Here is a 16,193-nt window from a genome sequence, read left to right on the forward strand (position 1 = left end):
GGTTAGGACGTCCCCTCCCCGCTGTGTGAGCAGGTAGCGAGTTGCTAATTCAGGGCAAGGCTGTAGCTGGCCCTTAGCTGGCCGAGCAGGTGTGGAGCCAGGGAGCTGTCCGGCCCCGGATGGGGTCAGTGTGGTCAGCGTGATACGGGCCCGGTCTGGAGGAAGGGCGGCTGGCTGGGGGCTCGCCTGGTGGGCAGTCGCTGCCCCCCTCCCTTCCTGGGGCGTTCACGGCCTCCCGTGTGTCGCCCCAGCCCGAGTTCTTCCAGGTATGCCACACCAAGAAGGACTACGAGGAGTGCGGGCCCAGCATCTGCCGCCACAACCCTGTCTTCGGGGTCATGTCTTAGCGCTGGCCATGACCTGGGTCCAGCCGTGTCCTGTCAGTGAGCAAGTGTCCTTCGGAGCCGGAGACGCCCGCGGCCCCCGAGAACGAGGCGTTCTGTGTCAAGGTGGAGGAGGGGCCTGTGTTGCCGAGTGTGGGAGGCGCCCCGCGCCAGCTTGGCGACGGTCACCGTGCTGCCTCCGTGGCCTCCCTGCCCCCTCGCGTCCCTGCATTCCACCCGAGCTTCTAGCGACGAGCACAGTTCTGAAGGCATTTAACTGCGACTTGGAAAATTGTTAGGAAAAACAGCCTGGAATGTGTGGCGCAAAAATAACCCCCCGCAGAGAGCGTGGGGCTGGAAACCCTGTCCCTTCCGGCCTATTTTTGTAAATAAAATGTCACAAACCGGAGACACGGAGGGGTGTCTGTATCTTCTGTCACTTTGTGCTTTGTGGTGTTTGGTGTGACTGGCTGGTCCCCTCGTTTCTCCCTGGGACGCTCGCCCTGTTGGACCTGGGGTGGGGGGACGGAGGGACAGGGCTGGGGGGACTCGGCCACGCGGTGGCTGGCAGGTGCCTGCACTGGCCTCGGGAGATGGGACACGTGGGCACCACAGAGCCGTGTGGGGGCTGCCCCAGATCACGTGCGCTGTCCTGTTCGGGGAGAGCCCCCCGGGCCGCTGCGCAGGGGCCGCTCACTGTGGGTGAGTGTGGGGTCCCACCTGGGGGAGGACAGGCTTCTCGGGGAAGGTGCCCCGAGGCGCCCTCTCGCCCTTCTCCTGGGTGCCCGTGTTTCTTTTAAACAACATTGAGATTGGCTTCCCCTCCGTGGGGGGTCTGATGGTTAATACAGAGCCTGGGGGGAAATTTCCTAACTGACGGGCTGCCTGCAGGGTCCCTCTGTGGTGGAGGGGTTGTGGTGGCCGGGTCAGCGTCTGGGTGGGGGAGGGGCGCTCCGGGTGATTTCTGGGGCCTTTCTGAGGGGTGCAGGTCACCACCTGAAGTGCTCTGGCCTTTGCTCGGGAGATGGCTGGCTGGAAAGGTCACTTGCTAAACTAAGAGATTTGCTTTTATTCCATTCATATAATGTTGTTTATTGCTTCTAGAGGGGAAGGGAGGAAGAGAGAGGGAGAGACACACCGTCAGTTGCCTCTCAGAGGCGTCCTGACCCCGGGGACTGAACCCACAACCTTTTGGTTTACTGGGCGACGCTTCCACCAGCTGAACCTTAATGTCACTTTTTAAACTGGTGTGTTTAGGGTATTCCAAGATGTGAAATAATGTTTTGGGTTTTTTTCCCCTCTAAATTTGCCTTCACGAAGAAGGATTTGCTAGCTGTGCTAGTAATTTTGAAGTCTGCACATACCTCTTCTCTGGGTTGAGTTGGATCATAATGATGAATAAAATTGACCTCCTCCGATGAACTGCCCCGTGAACCTTTTCCTGCAGCAGCACCTCAGCACGGGCTGGAACAAACAGTCTGAAGTCGGAGCTCAGGAGTTTCAGGGCTATCACATTTTGGACGCGGTGGGAAGTTGCTGTGCCCCGTTGAACAGATGCGGTCTGACCCCCACTCTGTGACGGTGCGCACCTTACGGGGGTGCTCTAACTCGACTTCGGGCAGCTGTGTTTTCCTGTGTCGTGGCAGCAGATGGCGGCCAGCGTGGGGCTGCTCCGCACAGGGCAGCTGAGGGGACACCTCCCTGTGCTGCCGCGGGATCCCTGCCCGCCGTTCCTGACGGCTTTGGCTTCCGCTTGTATTACATTTCTACCTGAGACTGGATTGGAGAACGTGAGGCTGACGGTTTTGCTCCTACGTGGGTAGGGAGAAAACCACCGGTGAGAGGAATTGGCTTCCGAAGGGGGCAGGTCCTCGGGAAGGGGCAGGACGGTGCCCTGAAAGCCCCAGGTGTGCGCCGTGGGCAGGGGGCACTCCCGCCCAGAGGGAAGAAGGAAGGAGCCAGTGAGGTGGCCTCTTTGGGGTTGGGGTTTTGCCAGCAAGTGTGACAGGGCAGGTGCCCCGGGGGTTCCAGGTCGCTGAAGCAGCCATGAAGCCCAGGAAGGTTGGGGAGCAGAGGGAAGGGAGAGGTCGGGGGTGAGGGGCCTGAGGATGGCGCTCCCCCCGCCCCCCCCCGCCCCCCGCCCAGAGGGTCATGGTCTGGAGATGGGCCGAGGAGGTGGAGCGCGTCTCGGTGACAACTGGACCGTCGCGCCCAGGGGTGGTCCAGTTGGGGGCTGGCCTCCTCTGGGGGTTGGGGGCTGGGGCCTTGGAGGTGAGGGCAGAACCGTGGGCCTGTAGTCACCTTGGAGAGTGACACTGAGCTGGGCCTGACGCTGTGCGGGGGAACTCCACGAAACGCACAGGACAGCGCCTCTGGGAGACTGAGGTTACTGTTTCCCCGTTTTCAGGTCAGAAACAGTGGCTGAAAGACGACCAACACGTCCAAGGTCGCACAGCGAGGAAGCAGAGAAGTCATTGGTCTCATGTGTGCATTAAAAAAAATAAGTATTTTGGATTAAAAAAAGATAATTATTTATTTTTAGAGGGAAAGGGAGGGAGAAAGAGAGGGAGAGAAACATCCATGTGTGGTTGCCTCTCGTGCGCCCCCTACTGGGGACCTGGCCCACAACCCTGGCATGTGCCCTGACTGGGAATCAAACTTCACAGGCCTGCACTCGATCCACTGAGCCACACCAGCCAGGAGCTCAAGTGTGCGATCTTAAGCAGTGCAGTGGAAGTCGGTAGATCAACAGGCCCCGAGTGGGAGAGGGGGTGGGTCAGCCGAGGACAGGAGTCTCGGGAGTGATCTCACAAGATGCTGACCAGTAGTGTTTGGGAATGAGTGGGGGCTAGAAGAACCCCGCCCCCCCCAATCCAGGTCCCTTGCTGTGGCATGCCTTCTAGGAAGCTGCCGGTGTCGGTGTTTTGACGTTGAGTTAGTTTTATTTCTGTTCGCGTGCTTTGCCGGTGTCTGTTTTGCCATGTTGACCTCATTGTCGGTTACGGGGCAGATGCAGTAGAAGAGGCCATCGGTCTGGGCACTTTGAGCCAGGTGGGCCAGTGGCCTGCAGCCAGTACATTTTAGCCAGTATTATTCTGTGAAAAGGCAACTGTGTCCCAAGAGAGCCCCACTCTTCCTGACGTTAAAAAGGTAGTTTGGGTGGAGAAAAGAAACTTTTAGGTCCATGAACTAAAGGTCTTTAGGACTTGCAGTAAGAACGTGTTTTTTAAAACGATTCTATTCACTTAACTTTGGAGAGAGGGGAAGGGAGGGAGAAAGGGAGGGAAAGAAACATCCGTGTGAGAGAGAGACATTGATCGGCTGCCTCTTGTACCCGCCCTCACTTAAGGACCAAAGCTGCCACGGAGGCGTGTGCCCTGACCGGGAACCGAACCGGTGACCTTTAGCTTGGCGGGATGATGCCCAACCAAGCTATACCAGTCAGGGCCAGAAAGTATTTTTTAAACGATACTAGTACGTAGTTTCAGAGTCTCAACATCCTCAGGCCTTTTTTCTTATCACGACATTGCTGATGTAATCGAGTGACCCAGCATCCACAGAATGGAAAGCCTCGGCGCCCGGCGCCCGTCTCCCCGCCCAGCCCCGCTCAGCCCCACCCAGTGGACCGCCCCTCGTAGCCAGCGTCCCCTCCCATTGGGTAGCCTCTCTGTACCCAGGGACGCCCTGTGTCCCTTGCCGGACTGAGGTCGTTGAAAAGAGGTGACTGATCTCGGCAAAGCCTGGTGCAGGGCAGGTGCCCAGTGAGTACTTAGTTAAGTCCCTGAGTTCCGATTCCCCTGAAGAGACTCCATCCCTGGTTTTCCCAGGCCCTGCGCTCTGCCCTGAGAACTGGGGTGTGTTCGGGGAACCTTAGGTGAAAGGCGGCTTTGGGTATTTGGGGGGCGTCAGCTCCTGTCAGCTTATGACTAGCCAGCTTATGAATGATGTGACATTGTGCCCTTGCGTGGGGACTTCTGTGGGAGCCACGGCACTCCTGGTAGGGTGGCTGTCCTCCACTGTGGGGACCATGCACAGTGTGGTCAGCGGGAAGCCGGCGGAAGGCACCGGCCCACGGGCACCTGGTGGACGGGTGTGTCTGTGACAGTAGGAATAGCCAGTTCGTGCTGCGACTTCACGGGTGACGAGCTCGTGTGCGGCTGGTGTGACGAACTCCTGCTTTACGGTGCCTCCGTTCTATCTCGTTTGTAAAAATTACGATCACGCCCAACAAACTTGTGAGGCTGATCAAGTGCACGGCTTATTTAGCTCCGTGAGGGGAGCCCGTTAGGAATATTTATCCGTTAAGTAATTCTTTACTTAATTGGGGAATATTTCACTATGTTTCTTTTAAAAGTAACTGTCGGGCTTGTTAAGTAGAAATAGATTGGCCAAATAATTGTGTGGGGCTTTAATTGGCAAGTACATCAGTTTCCCTTGGTCAGATGGAAATAAAATTTTTTTTTTTAAAAAAAGGGAAAATAAACCACAGCTTCATGTTGGTGTAATGGAAAGAGTTTTCTAGTGTTAAAATGTCAGTTCTTTCCATCCCGAGTTGTGTCTCCAAGTGGGCAGGTGTCTTGTTCCCTGCAGGCTGACGTCTCCGGCTTTCCACTTATTCTGAGTTTAGGGAATTGTGGGTCATGTCTGGTTGTGTGTGTGCACAGTCCCATGTCTGTGTCACTAGAATTTGCTGCCCTGTGGCTCAGTTGGAGCATTGCCCTGACAGGCCAAGGTTGCTGGTTCGATGTCTGGTCAGGGCCCACACAGGAACCAACCTATGTATGTGCAAGTAAGCGGAACAATAAATTGACATCTCTCTCTCTCCTTTCCTCTCCCTCTCCGAAATCAATTAAAAGTGGCTCAGTGGACTGAGTGCCGGCCTGCAAACCAAAGGGTCACTGGTTTGATTCCCAGTCCGGGCACATGCCTGGGTTGCAGGCCAGGTCCCCAGTAGGGGGCGCTCCAGAGCAACCACACATTGATGTTTCTCTCCCCCTTTCTCCCTCCCTTGCCCTTTCTCTACAAATAAATAAAAAAAATACGATCTTAAAAAAACAGTATTTGCTACTAAGAATTTCTGAAATTTTTAATTGGTAAAGGAAGATGGATAATTTAATTGATAATATAGCTTTAAGTTATTAAACAATTAATAATGACAAACCCAAGGCTGGAGGAGGAAAATGTACATGATGTGGTGTTGGCTACCTTTTCAGCCTTAAGAGGTCAAATCAGCAGTAATGGTTGACTGAATTCTCTCTTGGCCACCTGAGGATCCGCTGCTGATACATTCTGAATAGGTTTCCGTCAGACATACTCTGGCCTCCAGTCGACCTTCTGGCTGCTCCTTGTCTGTGACCCGCTGTGGTGACCGCGTTGGTCTCTAGGGAGGTTCACCACGTGGCATGGTGGCCCTCGGCTGGCTCTTGGTCGGTACCCTCTCTGTCTCCGTTCCTCATCTTCACCTGGTGGGACGATGGCCCCACACGCCCCTGGAGTCAGGGTGGTGGGGCCTGCGTTGCCGCCAGCATGGACCGTGTGTCTGGGGGGAGACAAGCTGGGGGCAGTGACGAGGAGCCTGTGATGTGAAGCGAACTGGAGGTGAGGGGTCAACTGCTCTCATTGCACACCTCCGGGGGGAGCCCTTTGGGGTATAGCCTGTAGAAACCTCACCCTCGGGGCTGGTGCAGTCGATCCTTCTTGCCTCGAGGTTTATGAGTTTTCTTTTAAACTGGGAAGAGCCATCATGTGCTGAGTGCTGGTTCCATCCTGGGTACTGTGCTGGGTCCCTATGCTTACCAGTGCCGGCTGGCTGTGCCTGTGAGCCCTGGAAAGCCAGGCTGAGGTTCGGTGCGTCCTCCGGGTGGGAGTGGCCTGAGTGGATGTGTCTCCCATGGTGTGTCCTTCCAGTGAGCGCGTCCTTCCAGTGGGCGTGTCCTCCTGGGTGGGTGTGTCCCGAGGGCACTTGGCTTGAACTGCTGTCCCTGGAGAAGGCGGTAGAGGTTCCCAGTTCACATTCCTCAGACCCCAGCTGTCCTCTGCTGCCGCAGCCCGCTTCAGCAAGCATGGTCACGAGGTGAGGCGAGAGACTTAATTAAATGGAGAGGACCATAGCTCTGCTGGCATATGGCAACTTTATTCAAGCAACAGCTGTCTTAAATACAAACTGTTAATGCCTAAAGCAAGACTGCAGGGAACTAGAAACAATGTTGTTTTTCAAAGTTCGTGCACTCCCTTAAGCTACCAAGGGCAAGAAGTTCTCATAACCATCTGGGAACATGACACCTGCGCCAGAGCCTTGTTGTGTCCTTCAAGGCTGGGAACTAAAAGGTTAGGAAAGTGTCAAGGTACCCGCCGGCTCCAGGGACCAGAAACCAAGTTCGTCCACCATTTTCACAGTGGAGAACTCTGTCCTTGGCCCCCTTAAGGCCTGGCGGACCCCCACACTCTGCGCTCATTTGGAACCAGTCCGATCTGTATAATTTGCTTTGCTCCCGTGCTGGCGGAGCGGAACTGCCTCTGCAGCCGCTGGAAGCTGGCCGAGCCCCCTGCGGAAGCAGCTGCTGTGTAGACGTGCTACTCTCTGGCACGTGGGACCCTTTGTGAAGAGCAGGGAAGCCACAGAAGAGAGATTGTGTGGGACGAGGAGATACACAGAAATGCAAACGCCAGCTCCGAGTGTAGTTAAATTCTATTTTTTTTATAGGATCAAACTCTTGCAATGATTTTAGAAGTCAAAATGTTACCGCTTGGCTAAGAAGCAGGTGTGGAAACCACCCAGGTTGGCTGAAGACAAAGGCTCGCTTTCCTTCTAGACTGAAACACAAAATGTACCCAAGGGTTAGAATAGTAAAAACACAAACAGAACTTAAATTGCTGTTGTTACGGTAGACTAGGATTGCGGACCACCCACCACTGGAGCTAGGCGAGGAAGTGTGGCCCATCACCTTGAGTTTGGACGTACAGTCCCCAGGCGTGTGAGAGGGGATCTAAACCGCCCCGTTGTTACGGCAGTGCCAGGCGTCTGTGCCAGTGGCTGTGGACGGCACCTGTTTGGACCAACCGCCAGATTGCTGGCGTTCACCTAGGTGAAACCCACCTAATCCTCTGTGGGTTTCAGCATAAAGGGGTCTTGAAAAATGAGGAAATTAAAAAACCCCCAGCAGCCCTCAGTTTCCCCAAAGCTCTGGGTTATGCACCCCAGCATTGGAGCAGCCCTTCCATGTGACTGTCCAGCAGAGACTGCCTCCTTGTCGCTCACGGACCAGCAGCATCTCCCAGGGACGTCGGAAACGTGGACTCTCTGCCGCCCACCCTGGACGCACCTCCAGGTGGTCCCTTGGTGGGTGACACCTTCACAGCGGGGCGAGTCGCATTCCGTGTGGGGAGGGTGATGGAGGAGTGTGGAGGACAGGGTGCCCAGGTCTGGGGAGGCTGAGAGGGGCCAGGGAGTCAAGGACGAGCCCAGGAGGCTACCTACCCATCATCCTCTACCCACCCCACACACCGACACCTCCACATTTCACTACCGACTTGGCTTCTGTTTCCCCCCAGCTTTGTCGAGATACAACTCACATATAGCACTGTGTCCGTTTAAGGTGCTACCTGCTAATCAATGAATGAATGAATGTGAGATCAAGGTTTTACATTTTACACTGAGAAATAACTCAGAATGCAAATGCCTCATTGAGGCATTCATACATGTGGAGGAAAATTAACCGGAGCCCGAGATTGGAGATTAATTTTTTAAATGTTTGCTGACAAGAAAAATGAAGCAAATACATCCCCACAACTAGGCTCGTCGCCAGGGGGCGGGGTGTGTGTGGGGAGGGGTGGTGTGCATCAGCCGGCTCAGACAAACATCTTCAGCCGTTCCGGGAGTGGGCCTGCTCGCTCTTTGGACCTAAGTGGTCATCTTTGAACAGCCCAGCGAACGGCCGCAGGAAGTCGGGTTCCCGTCCCCCCACCCTCCCCAGCCCACACTATTCAGGAGTGGAAACACGAAAGCGCACACAGTGCGTCTCCCTCGTGCAGGGTGTCATTCGCGGCGCTCGCCACTAGGGGGCGCCGTTCCCCTTCATCCAAGAGCGTACTGTCAGGTCAAGGCCACGTTCCCCACGCTCCGTCTCTCCTCTGTTAACTGACGGTGTTAGAAGCTAGGAGCAGAGGATCTGGAGGCCAGCGTGGACATCCCGGGTCCTCCTTGAATGACCATGCAAACTTCGGAGTATTTCCTCACCTCTGACCCTCCGTTTCCCAGTCCCACATGGAGGACGTTACTGAGCTGTCCCGGTGGCGGGATGTGGGGATGTGCCGGCGCTGAGATGCGGCATCTCTGGGTGCCTGGTCCTTCCCTCTCTTCCAGCCGTTTGCTCTCCGACCCTTTGAATCTCCACGGAGGGAGCGACCGCGGACCAGAGGCGCCCTCGTGGTTCCGTCAGACCCTGCCCGCCTGTCCCAGAGGCGGACGCCAGAGGGCGCGCCAGCCCCACGGCCGCCCAGGTAATGGGACGCGCGGGGAGATGGGCAGCAGGTTTCCCGACCGCTGAACCCCGGAGCTGGGAGGTGCGGGGTGCAGAGCGTGGAGCTGGCCTCGCCTCTTCATTTCCCGGGCGAGGAGACAGTGCTAAAGAACAAAGTGACTTGGCCACGGTCACGTTCGTTTGCCCAGAACGAAACTCTCCTGCTTCCCAGCCCGGTGGAGGGGCCGCCTCTCCCCCAACCTTCAGCACAGCCTCGCTTTGAGGCCGCACGCAGGCGGGCTCCGCAGGCAGCCGCGGAGTCGGGGTGGGCATGCAGCGGCTTTTTGTGGAAGCCCCCAGGTTCCTCTGGAGGGGACCTGCCTGGGTTTCTGGGGTCCCTTCCTGTGCCCTTGGGCCTTTGGAGAGCAGAAGGAAGCCTCCTTCCAGGGCTCGCGGCCGGGTGCTGCCTCCCAAGGCTGTCGCTTGGGTCTTGCTCTGCACGTGTCAGCTCGCTCTCTCCCCTCGAGATGGAGGACCCATTCGGGGAGGCACCTGTACATTTTCCCCATCGATTTCTTGTCAGGTCTAACAAGATCAATCAAGCCATGTGTCCACTTAAACTGATTGAGCACACGTGAAATCCCATGACATTGCCTGCGCGCCAAGGACAAGTGACAAGGGGCAGCGTTGCTCTGCTCCCTCCTCCCTCGGAATCCTCACCTTTTCACCCCCCCCCCCCCGCAGGGGCCGGGGGCAGGGAGTCCTTACTATGCTGATGGGACAGGCTCAGCGTTCACCCAAGAACCAGGAGGCAGGGCAGGCAGAAACGACAACGCCGATGGTGCCGCTGGGGAGAAAATTCAGAAGTTCCCCAGGAGAAAATCTGACAGGAAGAATTACAGCTTTCCAACCTGACCTCGTACCGGCAAGATCTGCTGCCGGCGCCGGGCTCTGTCTAATGAGGAGGTGAGCCTGCCCGGCTGTGATTGGGCCATGCCCCCAGGCCCTGCCCGCCCACGGTTGCTGGGTTGAGGGTGGGCGCTGGGTCTAAGATGGACCCAAAGAACCCTCTCTTCGGAATTTGAATGTGGGCACTCAGAGGCTGAGCCAAAAGCAGACAGACGGACAGGAAGCCAACCCTGAGCTCGTCCCATCTGTGGGAGGTGCAGCCCGAGGTCCCTGGGTGCCCACCCCCACTGTGCCAGCTTTTCTCAGGATCCCTGGAACCTACACCTCACAGCACACCATCCTGTTCTGGAGATCGCCTGTGTGGGTTTGCATTCCTGCACCCCAGTACCTGCTGGCTGAAAGAGATTTCCTCCGAGAGCACCCGGCCTGGTTCCCACAGACCCAGGAGTCGAGTAGTTTCCTGTAGGGTGGCCTTTAGAGACACGCAGGTTGCTGATTTCTAGCAGGAGGGCATCCTGTGGGTCGCACTTAAAAGGTTCTGGTTCTGCCCTGGCTGGTGTGTCACAGTGGATTGCGAGTTAGACTGCAAACCAAAGGGTTGCTGGTTTGATTCCCAGTCAGAGCACACGCCCAGGTTGTGGGCCAGATCCCCAGCAGGGGGCGCTCGAGGGGCAACCACACATGGATGTTTCTTTCCCTCTCTTTCTCTCTTCCTTCTGCTCTGTCTAAAAACGTAAAAACCTTTAAAATAAAATGTTCTGGTTCTGTTTCCCTGGAGAGCCCTGCGCACCCCACCGGCCCTGTGGCAGGATTGAGTCAGGTTATGGGGGCCCTGGTTCATGTGCTGCGGACACAGCGGAGGCAAGGCCTGGGCTCCCGAGAAGTTTCCACGCTGGGTGAGAGGGGCCTGGGACGCAGGAGGCCACACAGGAGTAAGTGCTGTGGAGACGGGGGGGGGGGGGGGCGGGGAGGGAGAAGGGGGGGGGGAGGGCAAAGGCGGGGCNGGGTGCAGGGCAAGGAGCCCGGGCCGGTGGGCGGGAGGCCAGACCCTCGGCCTCCCGCGGTGACACGCTGTCGCTGATCCGGGCCCACTCCTTCTCCCTGCATCCTCAAGCAGTTCGGAGGGCCCCTCAGCTGCCTCCTGGGGCCCGGAGTTCAAGTGGGAATGAGGCCCAAGGGACCTCCCAGGAGCCCAAACCCCACGGCACCTCCCCGACGGCACCAGCTGATCCTGGGATTTGTCCCCTCAGGTGGATGCCCTCACCCGGGTGTGGTGACTGTGGCCCACCCAGGGGAAAGCAACGTTAGCGGTCTGAATGAGATACCCCTCTCTCCTTCTCCCTGGTCTGCCCTGCAAGCCCGGGTGCTGGTAGCGGGGGACACTCGCAGCCTTGGGCCAAGCGCAGCACTAACAAGCAGCAGTGAGCACCTGCCTCAGAGCAGGGCAGGTGGGGGACGGGACAGAATCTGACAAAGTAACACACCACCGGCCAAGTCCCTTCAACTTGCCCTCCGAGCAGCCACAGCTGTGGTCGAAAGAAGAAGCAGTTAAACAATAAACACGATGACTGCTCTGTAGGGGCTCCGGGGTGTCGACTCCGACCCTAGGAGAACGAACTGTGGTCCTCCTGGGCTTACCTGGGAGTCTGTCTCACCGCTAATTAAAGGTGGTCCGAGGGGTGTTCCCTGGAATATAAAGAGCTCTTGGGCGCTGGCAGGTTCTAGAAACCCTCGCTTTGCCGAGGGGAAGCGAGGACCCCTGCCCACCAGCGCTCCATCCCTCTGGGACCCTTGTGGGCGGAGTGTGGTAAGCAGAGGGGTCAGAACTGCACGTCGCTGCTGCGGTCAGAATTACAAAAAGCCACGTGACCCTATGAGACAGACACGGAGCCCACAGAACAGAGAGAACTCTCCTGGCTCACTGTGGCTCGAGGTCAGCTTCGCTGTTGACAGAAAGCCACATCGCTGGGTATTTTGGGGGGTTTGTGATGTCACAATTGTATCTAAACAACAAATGCGGTCAAGTCCACTATTATTTGAGTTGACCACGGGGGGCGTCCCCCGTGTGGGGAGACTGGATCGTGTCAGAGATCTGAGCTGGGTCGGTGTTGCCCCCAGTTTCGTCCTATCAGACACACCACCTCGACGAGTTTTTTTTTAACTCCGCTTGGTTTAAATGCAGACGTTAGAAAGATCGCTTTGCTGTGGCCGCCGGTGAGTGGGCCCAGAATAGCTCTCTGGTGAGCGGAGCGGCAAGAGGGATGTCAGAAAGGAGAGGCCTGGTACAGTATCAGTGGCCTTGGGTGTGCGAATTGACAGAAAAAAAAAATGCTTGTTGCCCTGGCTGGTGTAGCTCAGTGGACTGAGCGCGGGCCTGCGAACCACACGATCGCGGTTCAATTCCCAGTCAGGGCACATGCCTGGGTTGCAGGCCAGTTCCCAGCAGGGGACACATAAGAGGCAACCATGCATTGATATTTCTCTTCCTCTCTCCTTCCCTTCCCCTCTAAAGATAAATAAATAAAATCTTAAAAAAAAATGCTTGTTACAGCGACTTCCTCCGCTTCGATCGCTCCCGAGGAGGCCGTCCCTCACCTGACTTTCCACGACCCCCCTGCCCATTGGTGGGGTCACGGGGTTCTCACCCTCATGCAGACTCTTGGGCAGAATGGTGCTCCTAGGCTCGGGGTGTTTGCGGATGGGCAACTGGGTGCGTGCCTGCGTCTCCTCTTCCTCCCCCGCGCTCCACCACCTTGTAGTCTACTTTCCTAAACTGCCTTTTACCTACAGACTTTTACCTTGGAGCACGGCCTGGGGTGAGGCCTCCCCTTTGCACGGGGCGGGGCGGGGGGGGGTGGACACCATCTGCATCTTCTTCTGGCCCCTGGCCTGACCTGAGTCTGGGCACAGCTATGGCCATTGGTCATGCAGGCAGGAGCTCCTGCTGCCCTTGGGCGGGTGACCCGGAGTGCTTCCTGCCCCGGGGACCCTCTCGCACTGGGGCCTAAAGCACTCACGTCTGTGCTCATGGGAGAGGGGACCGGTACCCAAGGTGCCGTTAGCCAAGGCGGGGTNCCCCCCGGCCTGGCCTGAGTCTGGGCATAGCTATGGCCATTGGTCATGCAGGCAGGAGCTCCTGCTGCCCTTGGGCGGGTGACCCGGAGTGCTTCCTGCCCCGGGGACCCTCTCGCACTGGGGCCTAAAGCACTCACGTCTGTGCTCATGGGAGAGGGGACCGGTACCCAAGGTGCCGTTAGCCAAGGCGGGGTGGGGGGGTCTCTGGGGGACACATCTCCCCTTCACCTCTCCAGGGGAGACTGTGGTATGTCCGAGGGAGCGTCTCCTCGGAAGTTTCCAGCAGGATGGAACGCCTGCCGACGGCGTCGGCCAACAGGACGACTCTTAGAAACCCTCTGCCTGTGGGAGCAGTGGGGTCGAGCTCCGGGAGCTCTGGCCTCCCGTCCACCCCACTGCAGTGGCCGTGCATACGGCCTTCCTTGCCCGCGTGGCTCTGTGCGGTTTTTGCTGGGACGGCGAGGTGGCCACACCCAGGGAGAGACAGACGGCCTCCTTCAGGAAGTGGAGAGGTGGAGGGTGAGTCCCTAAGTCCCCTGCGAGTTTGTGGCTCACTCTCTGTGTACTGAGCAGTGAGAGTGGGGCCATGGCTGGTATTGCTGCCCCTGCCCCAGGAAATGCCCGCCAGCCCCGGGACCTGAAACCGTTCCTGTCAATAGTTAGTCCAAAGAAGGACCATGATTACTACAATGACCACTGTGACTTTCACCGTGACGACCGCCACTGCCTCCCCTGCGGGAACCGATATCACTGCCTCCACTGTTACCCGGGCCATCCCTTCTGCTACCATGAGTCCCGTTCTCCCCACCTCCACGACCACCGCCGTCACGCCCTGCACGCCCCACGGCCCTGGCCCCCGGCTCCTGCATAGGAGAAAACTCTCCTGGACCAGCCCACTGGAGAGTTTCTGCACAGGGGTTCCCAGAGCCACCAATGGCCGGCTTGCCCGCGTGCCGGGGAACCTCACCCTACCACCCCCCGCCCCGACATGCGTCCTGACCGAGGCCCCCCCTCCAGCCGGGCCTCACAGGACCAAGGACCAGGGTGCGCTTTTGAAACGGTCCGATGAAAGCAGCACTGATTTCTATGGTGCAGTCCGATTTCGCAGCCCTGGGAGATTTGAAATGATCTTGTAGGTTTTTGGTTCGTTTTCCAGTTGCAAAATAGATGGAGAAATAAAGGGGCCAGTGAGGGCAGCTTTCAGTCCTGCCGCCTGGAGGGAATTGATCCGTCCCTTTGTAACTGAAGATTCGATCCAATGACTATTTTTAGCTGGAGCCTCTCATAAGCCGTGTAGAATTCTTGGCAGTCAAACATTTTGAGTGGTTTTTGTTTTTTTCCTTTCCTGAACTCCTTGTTGTGAGTTCCTGACTGGGCCGAGGCACAGACAGGCGGGGAGGGTTCTCTCGTGGCCTGGCTCGCCCCTGAGAGTAACACGCCTCATTTTCTTCTCCTCGGTACTGACAGCAACATCGTGATGTTCTGTGTGGCAGGGAAATGAGCCGTCGAAGGAAGGGACAGAAGTCACCGAGGGGGTGGGGTGACCGGTGGCCGGTCCGGAGCAGTTCTGTGGCCAGGCTGCCTGCTCTGAGTCTGGGCGCCTCATTAGCTGCGTGACTTTGTAAATCACCGATTTCTCTGTTCTCGGTTTTCCTCGTCTGTAAGTGAGACTTACCTCCTAGGGTTGTTTGGAAGATTAAAACTAATATTTATACCTCAGAACAATTCCTGGTATGTTGTAAGTGTAAAGATAACTATAAGTTGAGCATGCAGTTTCTTTCCTGGGAAATTGTGGGATTACTCGCAGGAAGCACCTAGAGAACCCTGATTACTTGGGCGCTGGTTCAAAAACTGGGCACTTTAGCCCTGGTTGGTGTAGCTCAGTGGATTGAGTGTGGGCCTGCGAACCAAAGGATCTCGGTTCGATTCCCAATCAGGGCAAATGCCTGGGTCGCAGGCCAGTTCCCAGCAGGGGACTCACCAGAGGCAGCCATACATGGATCTTTCTCTTCCTCTCTCCTTCCCTTCCTCTCTAAATATAAATAAATAAATAAAATCTTAAAAACAAAAACAAAAAGTGGGTACTTTTTAAAGTAAAAACTGAAATTTATTTTGTAATAATAAATGAGTAAAATCTTAGGAAAAAAGAAAGAATGACATGTTTTTCTGATTTTATTTTATTTTATTGTATTATTACTTTTTTTTAAATATTGCCACTGGAACACAGAAACTTGCTGTATCAACCTAATGACTTTTTAAAAAAAATATTTTACTTATTTATCTTTAGAGGGGAAGGGAAAGAGAGAGGAAGAGAAAAATCAATGTATGGTTGCTTCTTGTGCATCCCCTGCTGGGAACTGGACTGCAACCCAGGCATGTGCCCTGACTGGGAATCGAACCGCGATCATCTGGTTCGCAGGCCCGTGCTCAATCCACTGAGCTACACCAGCCAGGGCCCTGATTTTATTTTAGTTAAAATCTTTAAAAATCAGGAGCATGTTCCAGGCCATTGTACCTTACGACGCAGCCGGCTGCCAGCGTGGTACCTAATGCTGCTGAAATTTGAGTTTCTGTTAATATTAAATCCTAAATAAACCAGGTTTAAGTTGGAAAAAAAACTTTTTAAAAGATTTTATTCACTTATCCTCAGAGAGGGGGAGGAAGGGCAAAAGGGAGGGAGAGAAACATCAGCGTGTGGTTGCCTCTCGTGCGCCCCCTACTGGGGACTTGGCCCACAACCCAGGCATGTGCCCTGACTGGGAATCGAACCAGTGACCCTTTTGTTCAGAGGCCGGCACTCAGTCCACAGAGCCACAGCAGCCAGGACTCAGTTTGGAGCATTTATGTTAAGGTGTAACACACACAGTAAAGGGCAGGATTCCGCAGTAAACGAGCTGTGAATTCTAACTTCGTTTCACATGGGTAAGCCCTGCCTTGAGGTCAGGGGGAGCAGCATCCGGCATCCAGAAGGCCTCCCATTGCCCCCCCCTAAGCCAGCCCTGGTCCTTCCGGCACAGCCCCCAACTACAGGGGACCGGCGCTTGGACTCCCATCTCCGCTGGTTGGTTGTACTTGACATGGACATGCCTATGAACCCATCAGCACAGGCAACTGTTTTGCGCTGTTGCCTTTTGCTCATCGCTGCATTGGGAGATTGGTCCATTGTTCCAGTACGTCATTGACCACAATATTTTATTTTATTATTTAAAAAATTAAAAGAATTTCTTACTCGAGGACATGTTCATTGCTTTCAGGGAGAGAGGAAGGGGGTCAGAGAGAGAGAGACAGAGAAAGAGAGAGAAACATCTGTGTGAGAGAAACACATATCGGTTGCCTCCAGTAGGCGCTCTGGCTGGGATCACACTCGCAACATTTTGCTGTACGCAACAATGTTCCGACCAAGTGGGCCACACTGGCCAGGGCTGCC

General features: G+C 56.0%; 1 protein-coding gene across 7 annotated transcripts in view; it reads left to right on the forward strand.

Moving 5' to 3' along the window:
• Nucleotides 1-615, forward strand: part of ACTR3B (actin related protein 3B) — a 44,675-nt gene extending 44,060 nt beyond the window's left edge. For 6 of the 7 annotated variants that reach the window (XM_037029493.1, XM_037029497.1, XM_037029498.1 and 3 more), the window contains one exon: nt 252-615. In XM_037029493.1, the coding sequence (XP_036885388.1) occupies nt 252-347 (96 nt within the window). In that variant the 3' untranslated portion in view covers nt 348-615. The remainder of the gene's footprint in view (nt 1-251) is intronic. The other variant, XM_037029494.1, reaches the window with a different exon arrangement.
• The last annotated feature ends 15,578 nt before the right edge of the window (nt 616-16,193 follow it).

This window comes from Sturnira hondurensis, unplaced genomic scaffold, assembly GCF_014824575.4.
Source record: "Sturnira hondurensis isolate 20B ecotype Veracruz unplaced genomic scaffold, ASM1482457v3 Scaffold0020309, whole genome shotgun sequence".
Taxonomy (NCBI): domain Eukaryota; kingdom Metazoa; phylum Chordata; class Mammalia; order Chiroptera; family Phyllostomidae; genus Sturnira; species Sturnira hondurensis.